The sequence below is a fragment of the Elephantulus edwardii genome, unplaced genomic scaffold (assembly GCF_000299155.1).
Source record: "Elephantulus edwardii isolate Elephantulus edwardi_28Jun2011 unplaced genomic scaffold, EleEdw1.0 scaffold00115, whole genome shotgun sequence".
Classification (NCBI taxonomy): Eukaryota; Metazoa; Chordata; class Mammalia; order Macroscelidea; family Macroscelididae; genus Elephantulus; species Elephantulus edwardii.
This window is the reverse complement of record NW_006399865.1, coordinates 8,277,727-8,292,375: the sequence shown is the minus strand read 5'-3', so window position 1 is coordinate 8,292,375 and position 14,649 is coordinate 8,277,727. Positions and strand designations below refer to the sequence as shown.

Here is a 14,649-nt window from a genome sequence, read left to right as displayed (position 1 = left end):
ACACTACTCCACCAGAAGCCCCTTAAATCAAGGTTTCAACTCAACTCAGTGCTACTAAATTGGAATCCCTCCCAGGAGGTTTCAGAGGCTGTAAATCATCACATAGGAAGAGATTGCCCATCTTCCTCCCTTGAAGCAGCTGGTGGATTCGAACCTCAAGACTTTGGGTTGGTAGTGAAACTCCCTACCCATCCATGTCATATAAATAAGCTCCTTCCTTGTTAGTGGCCCAAGGCATCCCTTGATTCCTTGGCAATTCTCACATACATCTGTCTTCTGTGTGTGCCTAGTTCTGCATCTAATCTGTTCATGGAATAATCTAGAAATTATTTGGTTCTATTTCCTTAACATAGCAAGGAAAACTCTCTTTCAAAACAGGATTACACCCACAAGAATAGCACAGAATTCCAACACACTTTGGAAGAGATACAATATGATCTATAACAACACTTCTTTGTAGGAACAGGAGAAGGATGGACAATCTCCTCCTGTGTGATTAACTGCCTCTGAAAATCCTCCAGAGGGTCAGCCATGGGGGAACGTCAGTTAACTTGTTTTGTGCCTACAGCATCTGAGAAGTTTTATCTTTCCAACCCTGCTTTTCAGTACCCTGTGGCAAAAACTGGGGTTTAGGCATTCGAAAGATTTGGCTGTGAATCCTGTTTGTTAAGTCATGCTCATTTAGTCATGTGGCCCTGAAAACTATTGAAAGTTTCTATTTGGAAGGGAGATTTTCTAGTGCATTTCACAGGGATCCTGGATGTCAGTCCACGTTTGTAGATTACAATTTACAAACTGAGTTCTCCGTAATAGGAGGAGCACCGAGTGCTCGACAGTTTAAAATAGATGTCATATGACACCAATTATAACTCGGTGAGATTTTACAGTCCTGTGAACCTATACAGAGTAAGCCAAAATGGATGAGAGTCCTTTTTCCTACGGCTTTAAAAACATTTTTATTACAATGTTTGCTACTTTTTTTTTCTTCAAGCTCTTAATCAAAGTTTTCTTGGCTCTCCTAACCCATTTCTATATCGTCAAAGGAAATAGGAAAGAAGCGGCTAGGATAGCCGAAGAGATCTATGGAGCAGTTTCAGGTAAAAAAAATACATGGATTTGTTCCCAATTCTTAAAAAAAGAAAAACAAAAAAAACCCCAACAAAACCAAACAATAAACCCTCCTAGATAATTCCTAACAAGTTTATTTCTAGAAGGCATGGTGCCTTTCTACTTCTGAGTAGTTAAGAGATCAAGTTCTTATTTAAAGAGACAAAATGGTGTAGGCTGCACCAATCTGTGTAGGATTCTTAGCTTTATTTCTTGATTTTATTTGCAAGTTAGTAGTTGTGTTTGCCGTTATTATTTAAGACGTGAATGAAGCAGTGGCTTGCTAAGACTGTTTTGAGAACCTCCTGTCTGTTGACCAGAAGAATTATATATATATATATATATATATATATATATATATACACACACACACACACACACACATCAGATGAGTTTCCTTAATATTCTAAATCAGACTTGAATGATGGAGAGCAGTTTCATGAGAAGATTTCCTCAGGGAATAGAATGGCTAGTGGGTTAACTTAAAAGCAGCAAACGTGGTGTGGTGTGTATATATGCATGTGCTGTCATTTGCAAATGGAGTTGATTAACTGTTTGTCACCATTTTTGCTTGGCACTGCATAGAGCAACACACTTGTGTTCAAAACAAAGGAGGTGCTTTGATTATGAAATGTGAAATGCCAAGATTTTGTGGGGAACAGGGGACATGATCAGGCCCCGTGCTTTGCCAAATCGTGTTTCAGCTTCTTTGAAGAAATGACTCACTTTAATTAAAGTGAGACCCTCTGAGGAGCCAGTGAATCTGATTTCCCTGTCGCTGCCAGATTGCCCTTTGCTTGAGAAGCCTTTACTCAGAAGCAGAGTCCAGCATTTCCCTCTGCATTTCCAGAGGTTGCAGGGGCTCCCGGGTTACATCATTCTTTATCCAGTATCCACTTTCAATTGGCATCCAGGATTCACTTTCAAAACAGGCTTACGATATGCAATTTCAATACACGGGGTAACCTTGACTGTTAACTGGTCAACCGTAGTCTCGCCCAAAGAAACAAGACTTCCAAAGACGAACCATCAAAATGCTTCAATTAACTGGGAACAGTGAGAAGAAGCCCGAGGTTTCAGAAAGTGGGAGTCCCTGGCAGTGGAAAGAGGTGCCGTTTGGGGATTACATTTGCCATACTTTTCAGGGAGGTATGTTCCTTTGACTATGTAAGATAATAATACTTTTCTTTTAGTTCAAGACAAGCTATTTTCAAATTGGATTTGTGAATCTGGGCAGGAGCCTCCTAAAATATTCAGTAACTCCTTTTTGGTGTTTTCTCAGCCACATCATCCCTATGGCTTAAATTAGGTCAAGTCCAACAAAGTCGATTAATGGCAAGAGTATGTTGGACATTATTTCTCCTGTTGTTCATGAGCTTTAATCCTGTCTCTGTGGCCCTAAGTTAAATACATTCTTTAAATAATAATAATAATAATAATAATAATAATAATAATAATAATAATAGAAGAAGAAGAATTTGAGCTCTGGTGGTCTAGTGGCAAGGATTTGCGCTGCCAACCCAGAGGCAGGAAATTTGGATCTACCAGCTGCTCTGCTGGAGAAAGTTGGGCAGTCTCCTCCCGTGTGTCTTACAGCCTCTGAAAGTCCACTGGAGGGTCAGCTAGGAGCCGGTTCTGAGTCGATGGTAATTAGCTGTTTGTTAAACTTGTGTAAGCATTAGTATGGTTGCATGGTTTCAAATTGAGTCTAGAACCACAGTACAAATGTATTCAATAAGGCTCATTCAGTCTGTAGGCATTTTAGCAGCAGCCCTGGTGGTACAGTGGTTAAGCTCCTGGCTGCTAATCAAAGGGTCAGTGGTTTGAACCCATTAGCTGCTTGCTCCTCAGGAGAAAGATGTGACAGTCAACTTCTGTAAAGATCAGAGCTTAGGAAACTCATTGTTTAGCTCAAGTATCTTTACTTACTCAAGTTCTTAGGATTGCATTCGTTTATTTAACAGAAGGAGCAGAGTATTACAAGGTCAAAACTTATTTTTAAATGACCATTGTTTGGTTTCTTTCTTACACATGCATATGTATGTGCATACAAGGACACAAATTTACATATTACCTGTGTATGTGACACAGAGGAGCCCTGGAGGTGCATAAATGTGAGGCTGATAACCTAAAGGTAGGCAGTTCAAGTCCAGTCTTTCCATGGAAGAGAGATGGACAGTGTCCTCTCATAAAGATTTGCAGCTTAGAAACTCAATCAAGGGACTCCGAGAATCACAATCAACTTGATGGTCCTTTGTTTTGAGGGTTATGCATTAGAGAGTATGTTGAGACTTCATAAGCAAGCCTTTCTGTAAGAACATGGGACCTGGGGCATAGTCTACAGGAATTGCTCTGTTACCCCAAAGACAGCACTTCTCTGGCAGTGTGAACCTCGAGAAAAGACAGGCAGTCTCCTCCTGTGAGATCTGACAGCCTTCAGAGCCTGCTGGTGGCTCAGCTACAAGCTGGTTCTGACTCCCTGGCAATGAGTGTTAGGGCTGGTTTGCTTGCTTTGTTTTTAGTAACATGGAAATAGATCTGGTAGTCTGGGATCTGTTGAGGTACTGACTGTGAGGTCAGAGGTTCGAACTCACTGACTGCTCTGTGAGAGAATGATGGGCATAAAGATTTATAGTCTCAGAGAGTTTGTGTGTCCCCCCCCTTCCCTTGGATTCTGTAAGAAATTGGATACTTTCTTTTTAGAACTGAAATAAAGGTGTGCTAAAAATCAAGGAAAAAAATTTATGAAAGTAGTCAGTTGGATGAAAAAGAGACCTTTGCTGGCCAGATCTGCTGGGAAAATCATAAGACGTTTCATCAGTATATGAGCACACTGACCAATGCTAAATACTGTTATTCCACCAGCCAATTAAATCCCTAAAAAGTGCTGGCTGCTTAGTGAGTAAGGAGTTGCTGCTCACCCAAAGGCAAGCAGTTCAAATCCACTAGTTGCTCCACAGAAGATAGATGGCTAGTCTCCTGCATGATTTACAGCCTCTGAAAACCTGCTGGAGGGTGGGCTGTGATTCAGGTCTGACTCCATGGCAATGATTAACAGTAACAATTAAGTTTCAGGAAATGAGTGTCAATACTATCAAAAGCAAAATGACTGTGGCTTTCTTAGCTAGACAGAGTTTAGGTTTTCCAGAGCATTATTGCTACGCTACTAGCCAAAAGGTTTGAACCTACTCAGAAGTGCCTCAGAAGACAGGTCTGGCGATCTGCTTCCAAATGGTCACCACTTTGAAAAGGCAAAGGAGCAGTCAGTCCTACTCTGCGCATAGTGGGGTCCCTGTAAGAATTGCCAACTAGCAATTTCTTGTGGGGGCCACCCTTCTATCCTTTTTTACATAGCCTTTTGGCTGCAGAATCTTCTGGAAAGACTTCCTTTTTTCTCAAATGTCATATTCTGGAAAGCACTGTCTTTGCAATTTAAACTATTACATGTGTGATGACTCATGCAAGTTGCATTAAGCTGTGGTTCACGCTTCCTAGTTTTGATCTGACAGGGCTCTCCGTGTAGTCTGTTGACAATACATCAATGTTTTTTTTTTCTTTTTTCAGTCTAAAACATTGTCCTAGCCCCTTGGTGCTGGGTCTGCCTGGTAAGCAGAGCCCACTTGAGCTTGCAGAAGTTCCTCTGCAGTGCTGAAAGTTGCTGTCTTCCTCTAAGAGATGTTTCACCTTTGCTAATTTGACCAGAATGGGAGCTGAATTTGGTACTGTCACCTGTTCCTCGAACTTGATTAAAAGAAAGAAAGAAAGTATATTATATAGGTGGATAATCTGCTATCCTGCCCCTTGGGCAGCTATGTCTCCCAACTGGGAATATTGTGCACGGTGGAATGCTTACATAGCATCTATTATCCAGTGCTCCCGGGGGGCCAAGAGCTACTTAAGTTCATGCGGAGTATGAACTCAGCTTGCTATTTCGATAGCAAATGCATTCATCCCAAGTGAGCCTAAAGTGACAAAGAAACCATCACTGACCAGAAAGCCTACTCTCATTTTGCTGCCCATCCAACCTGGGGAAATTCTTGGCTTTCAGAATTTGGGAGGGGGTTTACAGTTGAAGATAAGAGACGGTGGCACTTTAAAAAAAACCACAAAACACAAAAAAACTTTTAAACTAAGTCGGAAAGCTGAGCTCTGTTGTATGTGCAGTGTTGAAAACCAGCTGTTCCTACTGTTGTGAAGGCAGAGGGCTGACCCTGTGACCCAACACCCACACCCATGCCTGACTCTCCGCCCGGACTCCTCTCTCCAGCCCCTTCTGTCCCACCAACACGTCCCTGCCTTGGTTCCCTTTTGCTTTCTCATCATTCGGGTGGTGCCCACCGAGTCCTGGTGCAGCCATCTTCCAAGTGATCTGATCGCAAGTGACAGGTGGCTGCCGGCTTGGTCCATGCTCTGCCTCCCCGCCTGTCTGTCATCTTAGCTCAGCTCTCCTGCCCCTCCAAGGGACCTTCTTTGGAGCTCACCTCCAAGGATATGTTACTCCTCCAGACCACTGAGCAGCCTAGATATTATTCATTTTAACTCAGCTTTATTATTATGTTGCTGCTAGCTGCCACAAAATTGTGCCTGTCCCACACTCACGAGGAAGTCATGGATAAGGGGACAGAATGCTGCCCGGTCCTGTCCCACCCCGTGACACCAGCAGTGGACAAGTAAAACCTGTTGTCTGGTGTGATTTCATGGGTGATTTTTAGAAGGTGATCACCAGGCCTTTCTTTCTACCCTTAGCCTGGAAGCCCTGCTGAAACCTATTCAGCATCACTGTGGTTGTGTGCTGCCAAGTCAATTCCAACTCATAGTGATCTTAGCCTGTGGATAGGTTCGAACCACCAACCTTTTGGTTAGCAGCTGCATGCTTCACTCTTATGCCACCAGAGCATCATAGCAATACACAAGCCCCACTGACAAATGGGGCCCCCATGAAGTGCACTGGCTGGGAATCGAGCTCTGGCCTTCTGTGTGGAAGGAAAGAATTCTTCCACAAACTCACCACTGTTTTCATTCTATTCTAGTTTAGCTACCTCTGAAATGTATTATATGATTCTCCCCCCTCCAACTGCCTTTGTTTTACCTAGAATATCTTTCATTTTGCTAAGCTCTTGTGTATACTTTGATTCCCTTTGAATGATCTTGTCATTAATAAATGGCCCAGGGGTTGGGAAGGAAGACAACAATCTCATGTTGCTTCACAAGACTGCAGGACTTGAAGAGGATGAAATTGTTCCAAGAGTACTGGGGTGGGGGGGGGGTTGTGTGTCAGAGCTTTCTGGACAATAATAAACCAGTAATCACAAAGCCTTTGTCAGAATTGGGCTGAATGGAAAAATGCAAATGAACAAAACAAGAACTGATTTTGATCATGAACACTTGGAATGCACACTGTATTCCATCTGAACCCATTCAGTTTTGGAATTCTAAGCTTCTTGAAGTTGTCCTGAAACTGTGACTTCAGGAGTCCAAGGGCTTTCGATGTAAATTACATACTGGGAAAAAGTGTGAAAGGGGAGAATGAAAAAGGCCTTGCCTGGCTTCCGTCTACCTCATAGGGAACAAGTAAACATATTTGTGGGGGGAAACGATCTTCATCCTGTGCCTGCGGGGCCCCGTGACCCGGGCAGTCTGCCTGGCAACTAAAAATAGATTGCCTCCGAAGAGAATGATTTTTAATTCCTCCTTAAGCTTTGGAAAGCTTAGTTGCATATTTCCGGAAAGGAATGGAAAAATTCCCCAGCTGCCAAAGAACTTTTAGCCTTAATTTCTCACAATTAGCTTGAATTTGCAAGAAGAGAATGAGACGAGCAAGAGGTTACGTGCTGGGAACGAGAATAGGCTCCACTGGGGAGCCGGCCACAGCAGCTCTGTGTGCTCCTCGTCTTCAAAGGCTCCGGGGAGCAAATTCCCAACCAGAGGACTGCCCGGGCTGCACTCTCGAGACTAGCGTTGTCTGAGTTGAGAAACAAAAATGATTTTGGCTTTAAGAGGATAATTACTCAGTTACTGCCTACCAATTCTAGTTAGAGGGAGCTCTTCTGGTGGCCTAGTGGAAAAGGAGCTGCTCTGCCAACCTAAAGTCAGGCAGTTCGAAACCACCAGCTGCTCTGTGGGAGAAGGATGAGCAATCACCTCCTGTACAATTTACCGCCTCTGAAAACCCACAGCGCTGGGTCACTTCAGATTCGACAGCACACAACAATTCACAAGAACGTTTATAGATAAAATCTGTGAGTAGTTCAAAGAGTTAATACATCCACTCGGAGATGCGTTGGACGAAAGGGCAGGTGACCTGCTTTTTGAAAAAAATCACACAGTGGAAACTCTACATAGTGTGGTTCTCCTTTGACACAACACAGGGCCACCGTGAATTGTGGTCCTTTTGGTGGCAACTGGCCTACTGGCCTTGTTTCGTTTTTTCAAACTATCAGGGAGGGCCTAGTCTCTGGAGAAGGCCATCATAATGTGTGGAAAAGTAGAGTCGATGGAAAAAAAAGGAAGACTCTTAAGAAGGTGAGCTCACACCGTGATCACAGCAGCGGGCTCACGAACAGTAATGACTGTGTGGATGGCGCACAGCCCACAGGTCTAGAGAGACAGTACAGAGAGGTGGGCAGATAGCTCAGCTTCAAGGCAATCAAATCGAGCGTGAGAACAGGCTGAATTTCAATGCCAGTCGTTTTTAGATCATGCCCCTAAACATATACGTATCAACTGGTGCATAGTCTCCACAGTCACCCAAAATAAAATTCGGGGTGGGGGTGTGTGTGTGTGCAAATAAAAGTCCGTAGTTAACACCAGAGCAGGGAGCATTTGGAAGCTTCCGGACCCTGGACCAGAGTCTTCAGCTACTTGCCAGCTGGGAGACCCGCTTCATGTGGGGCAAGAGCTACAGGGCATTTGGAATTAGTCCTGTCCCTCCTGAAGGCCTAGGGGTGCGGTTCTGGGAGTCACATAGGCTTAGATGGGAAGGTCGGCACTTCATGAATGATGCCATTAGGTAGGATTGGAGGGGACACAACACAGAGACCCGGGACGCATGCAAGTCACAGCTCCCTAAGACCCAGGGTCATGCAGGGTCACGCAGGGGACAGGGTGATTCGAACCCAGCAGCTTCTCCTCCTGGAGGGAAAGAAGAGTCAGTCTTCCCCGCCCGTAAGATTTACAGCTTTCGGGGCTCGGTGGATGAGGGCCTCTGAGTCGGGCTCCCCGGCAGAGGCCTTGAGTTTTGGTTCTTATTGTTGCTGCCAAGCCCGCTCCACCAGGACACACCAGAAGGGGGTGGTCAGTGCCCTGCTGTGGCTGCCGTGTCACTCCGTATCACTGGAGGTGTCCTCACGCCCAAACACGACGTCCTTCTCGAGCAACCCATCTCTCTCGACGCTGCACCCCAGGTAAACGAGCCGGAGGTCTCACCATCTTCCTTCCTAGGCAGCATTCTGGCTGTCTATCTTCGAAGACTGGCTTGTTCGTTCTTCTGGGCGCTTATGTAGGGCAAGCAGGATGGGACGAGCAAGGTCGTGCCAATTCTGTGAGCCCAAAGAAGGGGTCACCCCATCCCCGGATGCTGGGCACCTGGGGGTCTCCGCACAGTATATAGCTCGGGAGCATTTGAGCCTCAGGAGGAATGGAGTGGGATTAGGGGCTTAGAAAACGGCTTCTAACGAAGGAGAACTGAGCGTTTTCCAGCCGCGCTCTGGAGGCAGAGCTCCCATGACAGCAGAGGTGGGTGTTCCGCCACACGCCTCGAGTTCCTGAGCTGGGAAAGAGGCTTGGAAGGCAGTGGGGTGGTGAGGAAGAAGCCTGAGGAGATACCATCACACCCAGGGGAGACAGCCATGCCGAGAGGTGCGGGCTGGAAGCGGGGACAGGGGGAGACCGCGCTGTGGAGGGGCGTACCAATGCTGGTGCGCAGGCTGGCTGCTCTGGGTGGCCCTGTGCTGGGGGAAGGCAGCCCACAGACCAGGCGTGAACACAGTGGGTGAGGCCGAGTGAGCAACGGGGAGCCTGCTTGCCTGCGCCCCTCTCTCCCCCCTCTGTCATGCTCCCACCTCAGCATACCAAGAGCAGGGTGATCCCCCTTGGGAGTAGGGAGAGGCGAGGAGCTGCGAAGGTAGTGGGAGCAGGCAGCTGCTTGACTTATACGGACACGTGCTGCTTAAGTGTGGCACCATCTTGGCGTCTGAGTCCCAGGGCTACTGTAACCAAGCACCACAAACGTGCTGACTTCTGGGAACAGGAGTTTCTTCTCTTTCAGTTCTGGAGGCCGGATGTCTGAAATGGTGGTGTCAGCAGGCCCATGCTGCCTCGAAGGCTTTCAGGAAAGGTCTGGTCCAGGCCTCTTTTCTGGCTTCTGGCGTTCCCTGGCGAGCCTGGGGCCTCCTCCCCGGCGAGCCTGGGGGCTCTCCTTGACTTGTGGACACATCACCCTAATTGTACTTCCTGCACCACATAACCTTCTCTGTTAATGTCTGTGCCTCCTCTGCTTTTCTCACAGGGTCCCCAGTTACTGGATTTAGGGGCCTACCCTATTCTAGTCGGACCTCATCTTAACTTGATGATATGTGCAGCCACCTTATTTTCGAATAAGGTGTCGTTTGAGGTCCAGTGGCCATGAACACGGGGTTGGGGGGTGGGCATTGTAATCAACCCATTACCAAGATAAAAACAACAAAGTGCAGAAGAGGGAGGGCAGCCGAGAGCGCAGGTCCGCAGCAAACACCATCAGAATGCCCTTCCCGATCACACCCCCCTCCTCGGGTTGGTTTTGACTTCTAACACCAGCGTGTGAGTCCGGCCTCTTCTGTTGCTTTATAGACAACATCACACAGCACACATCTTTTTGTGTCTGGCTTCTTTCACTCTGTGGGATTTGTCTGAATCATTGGAAAGCGGCCAATGAGTAGCAGAAATTACTGGAACGTTTGACCTAGGATGATGATGTCATTAAGGTTTCTGCTTTCCATCCATCAGGAAAGACGGACCAGGTAGCCCACTTGGGCTCCCAAGTAATTATTTACTAGCAAAATCATAGCAAATTAGTTGGAATCGACTCAACAGCAAGTAGTTAGGCACTCAAATAATTTTAGTGATTTGTCTTTTTGTCAGAGAAAGTGCTCCAGTTAGGACTCACACCCTGGCAGTCTGGCTCCAGGGCCCCTAGTTTAGCAACCACTCTGGAAGGATGACAGCCAGCAGCTTCCCTCAGCCAGGGAAGAGCAGTGAGGGGACTATGTCATCTGAACAACAGCACTTTGCTTTCTGACCATGGAGACCTTTACCAAAACATAGCTGAGTCACTTCCCTGGGTCGGGGGCAGGGGGCGAGGGTTTGGACAAAGCATCATCAACCTGACCTGCTGTCACCTCCTTCCTGTGCACAGGTTGGTGGTGTCTTTGGGGTGGGAATGGGTGGGTTAGAGGGGGTACGATGAAGGAGGGGAGGCCCACTGGCTGGATTTCCCCTTCATTTTGCCTTTTTTGGGGGCTAGTGGAATCACACCGTGGGCACCTAAATCTATTGCTTATAAAACTGCCTCTGAAAACTGCCTCTCCCCACACTCCTCCGGACTAATGAAGCATGCTCCCCAAGTTTGTGTCCCTGAGACATTGTTGAGAGACCTCAATGCACAGCACATGCTCCCCTCTCCTCCCCCCAGGCCCCCTTTCACATGCCTGGCCCTCCCTGACTGGCAGCAGAGAGAAGTTTCCAGATGCTGATTCTGAACTCTGTTTGTGTTGCAGACTGCTGGGCTGACCGATCGCCACTTCATGAAGCTGCGGCCCAGGGCCGTTTATTGGCCCTTAAGACTCTAATTGCACAAGTAAGTGAGCTGCAGACTCAGCCCTCACAGCTTCTGAGGGAACCGGGGGCAGCTCTGGAGGTGGCAGAGGCCTGGCGTTTTCTCAGCGAAAGCACTACCATCTCTGGCGTATGCCTCCCCCAGCCCCTCAGCATTTGGTCCTCCTGACTTGCCCAGTTCCCTCCCTTCTCCCCTAGGTTTTCCTCTTAGAAATCTCCCCTGTAAAACATGGTGGCTTGTTGTATTTGGGTGTAGCTGAATCTGTATTGACTCACAGCAACCTGATGTACAGTAGAACCAAACACTGTTAGCCTGCACTAGCCTCACTCTTATTGCAATGTTTGAGCTTATAGTGACAGCAAGGTGCTGTGTCAATCCCTCTCATTGAGAGTCATGTTCTTCTTTGCACACCAAGCACTTCTGCAGGGGGTGGTGAAGATGACGAGAGAATGTCCATCTGTCACATCTGCCTTGTACTAACTCACCTCACACTTGCCCAACATGCTCTAGTGACAACACTCTGAAGTTACATTAGTAATGTACGTTGTGCGGCGAATTGCCTCAAAACAAGACCTGTTAACAGACCTTCACTAGCTGATGGTCTTGGGGTGATGGAGCAGTTTATCTGGGCAGTTCTCCCTCAGAGTCTTTCAGGCTCAAGTTATCTGGCAGCTCAACTGGGGAGAGATCTGCCAACAAGCTCACTCAGCTCCGATTCCTAGTGGGGGCCTTTGTGCAAAAGAATGAAATTCAGCCCAGTCCTGCGCCATCCTTATAATCTCTACTGTCGTCTAATCCACTGCTGCAGCCATTGATTGCATCAGTCTAACTCATTGCGGGTCTTCCTCTCCTTCAGTGACCCTCTGCTTTTTCAAACATGATGTCATTTTTCAGGGACTTCTTATTGTTATGTGCCATCAAGTCAACCACAACCCATAGCAACCCTATGAAAAACATATTGCCCTCTCCTTCATCATCCTTATAATTGTCCACATGCTCAACCTCATTGGTATAGTAATTGTGTCACTTGTTATTGTTTGATGCTGTCAAGCTGAGTGCCACTCATAGTGACCCTATGAACCACACATGTGAACTCTCTCCTATCCTGTGTCATCTGCATCATCTCGGACACCTTTGAGCTTATTGCTGCAGTTGCTGTTAATCCATCTTGTTGGAGGTCTTCCTCTCTTTCACTGGCCCTCCACCTTGCAAGTGTTTCACATCCTCCTCACTTTCAGCAAGCAAGGTTGCGCCATCTGCAGGTTGTTGATGAGTCATTCTCCAATCCTGATGCCACATTCTTACTCACAGAGTCCAGCTATGAGAATGATTTGATCAGCATATAGATTGTATAGATATGTAGAAAGGATACAACCATGACACACACCTTTCCTGATTTTAAACCATGCAGTGTTTTCTTGTTCTGTTTGGACAACAGCTTCTTGGTCTAGATAAGGTTTTGCAGGAGCACAATTAAGTGTTTTGGGATTCCCATTTTTCTCAATGTTAACCTTAGTTTGTTGTGATCCACACAATCAAATGCCTTTGTATGGTCAATAAAACATGAATAGACATTCTTCTGGTTGTCTCTTCTTTTAGCCAGGATCCATCTGACATTGGTAATGATGTTCTTAGTGCCACAGCCTTTTCTAAACCCAGCTTGAACTTCTGGCTGTTTCTTGCCAATGTACTATTCTATCAATTTTTGTATGATACTTGGTAATATTTTGCTTGCATGTGACATTAATCATATTAAAAAATTTCCACATTCTTGGGAATAGGAACAAATATGGGTCTATTCCAATCACTTGGCCAGAGAGCTGTCCTCCAAATTTTCTGGCATAGACTGGTGAGCACATTAGAGTTAAATCGGTTAGTTCAAACATGTCAACTAGAATGTCATCGATTCCTGGGGCCTTCTTTGCCAACGCCCTCAGTGTAGCTTGAATTTTTCCTTCATGAGACTGAGTGTTGTTCATATGTCACTGTGGTGGTGTTGTTGTTATGTGCTATCAGGTTGCTTGCAACTCAGCAATCCCATGCACAATAGTTCTGAACTCTGTTTTATCCTGACCCAGTCTCACTGTCTTCAACATCTGCTCCCATTACCCCAGTTACTGCTGTCAATCCATCTCATTGAGTGTCTTCTGCTGCAGACTGAGGGTAAAGTATTTTTTTTTTAGCCTTTTTATTTTAGTTGGTTCTGTTGTGACATTGCCCGTTTCTTCTTTCATTCTGATTATTTGTGTCTTTTCCTTCGTTAGTTTTGCTAGTGGTTTGTCGATTTTGTTGACTTTTTTTTGTGTGTGTGTGCGTGTACCGTCAAATCAGATCTGACTGGTACAGGAGGAGATTGTCCCTCCTTCCTCGGCAGAGCATCTGGTGGGTTCGAACCATGCGCCTCTGGGATTGTAGTTGCAGTTCCTTGCCACTAGGCCACCAGAGCTCCCCTGAGGGTAAAGTATTTTTATAATTATTAATAATGAGACAGACAACAAAGATCTTAAAAACAGGGGGCCAGCAGTTCTCAACTGAAAGGGTGACCGTAGCTTCCTTGTATCTTTACTGAAAATTATCAGGAAGTAAATCACAAAGATAATTCAATGCAAATGAAGGCAAGCTTTTTCTATTGAAAACCTTCCCCTTGACTCAGGAGGGAGAGGTCAGCAAACACAATGCAAGAATCCAGTAAACCCTTAAGGATTACCTTAGTGCCTCAGGGTGAACTCCATTCTGAAATAGCATTCTGTTTATCACAAATATTTACTATTGGCTTTCCGTATTTCCCCCCTTTTGTTTTTATCATAATTATATTATCATCTAGATGCTTCTTCTGTTCTTTGATTCGTTCTTGCTTGTTTTTATTCTCTCCATCCTTTGTACACAAACAAATAAAACAAATTAAACATTATAAACTCAAAGAAAATACTTTCAAAAATCTCTATATGATCAGAAGGATTCAGGTTGGATATTCCTTGACAGTCTGTTTCTACTGTTATATTGCCACAGTCCTTGTCAAAACCAATTCTGATTAATCTCCTTTGTCAATGTGTTCTTTGCCATTCCCTATCACTCTTCCCTTAAGAGATTTCACCCTGATTCATTAGGAGAGGGGGTGCAACATTCTCATAGCTATTCCTGCTGAAAAAGGGCTTTGCCAGTCTCAGGGTGAAGATCTTGTCTCACTACTCTAAAGGGCTCCTTTGGCGATAGGAAATACATAGACTATTGTGGCAACTGATTTTGGAATTTAGATGCACTGTTATCAATTGTGCTTAGGGATACAGGTTCATATTCTTGGAAATGCATCAGTCTTCCTCTCCTGCGCTATCCCTCCATTCTCCCAAGCATGACCTCCCTCTCCAAAGACTGGTTCCTCCTGGCCACGTGCCCAAATTATGGGAGACAGAGCTTCACAATCCTTGCCTCCAAGGAGGAGTTTGGTTTCACCCTCTCTAGTTTGTTCTCATGGCCATTCATTAAATGTTCTACACTCTTCTCCACAACTCAAAGGTATTGATCCTTCTTCTGTCATCCTTAGTCATTGTCCAGCTCTCTGATGCATAACAAGTAATTGTGGAGACTATGGCCTGGATGCAGAGCAGATTATCCGAGAGGCTTGGCTCTATGAGGAGAATTGTGGCATCAGGATTGGTGGAAGATCTAGTAACAATCTGCGTTATGCAGATGACATAACCCTGCTTGCTGAAACTGAGGAGGACCTCATGCAC

At 45.7% G+C, this 14,649-nt stretch overlaps 1 protein-coding gene across 3 annotated transcripts in view; it reads left to right on the top strand.

Moving 5' to 3' along the window:
- Positions 1-916: 916 nt before the first annotated feature.
- The window catches only part of ASB11 (ankyrin repeat and SOCS box containing 11, E3 ubiquitin protein ligase), a 61,091-nt gene continuing 47,358 nt past the window's right edge, over positions 917-14,649 (top strand). For 2 of the 3 annotated variants that reach the window (XM_006892388.1, XM_006892387.1), the window contains exons 1-2: positions 917-1,097; positions 10,860-10,939. In XM_006892388.1, the coding sequence (XP_006892450.1) occupies positions 917-1,097; positions 10,860-10,939 (261 nt within the window). Of the gene's footprint in view, positions 1,098-2,141; positions 2,257-10,859; positions 10,940-14,649 lie in introns of those variants that run through there. The other variant, XM_006892389.1, reaches the window with a different exon arrangement.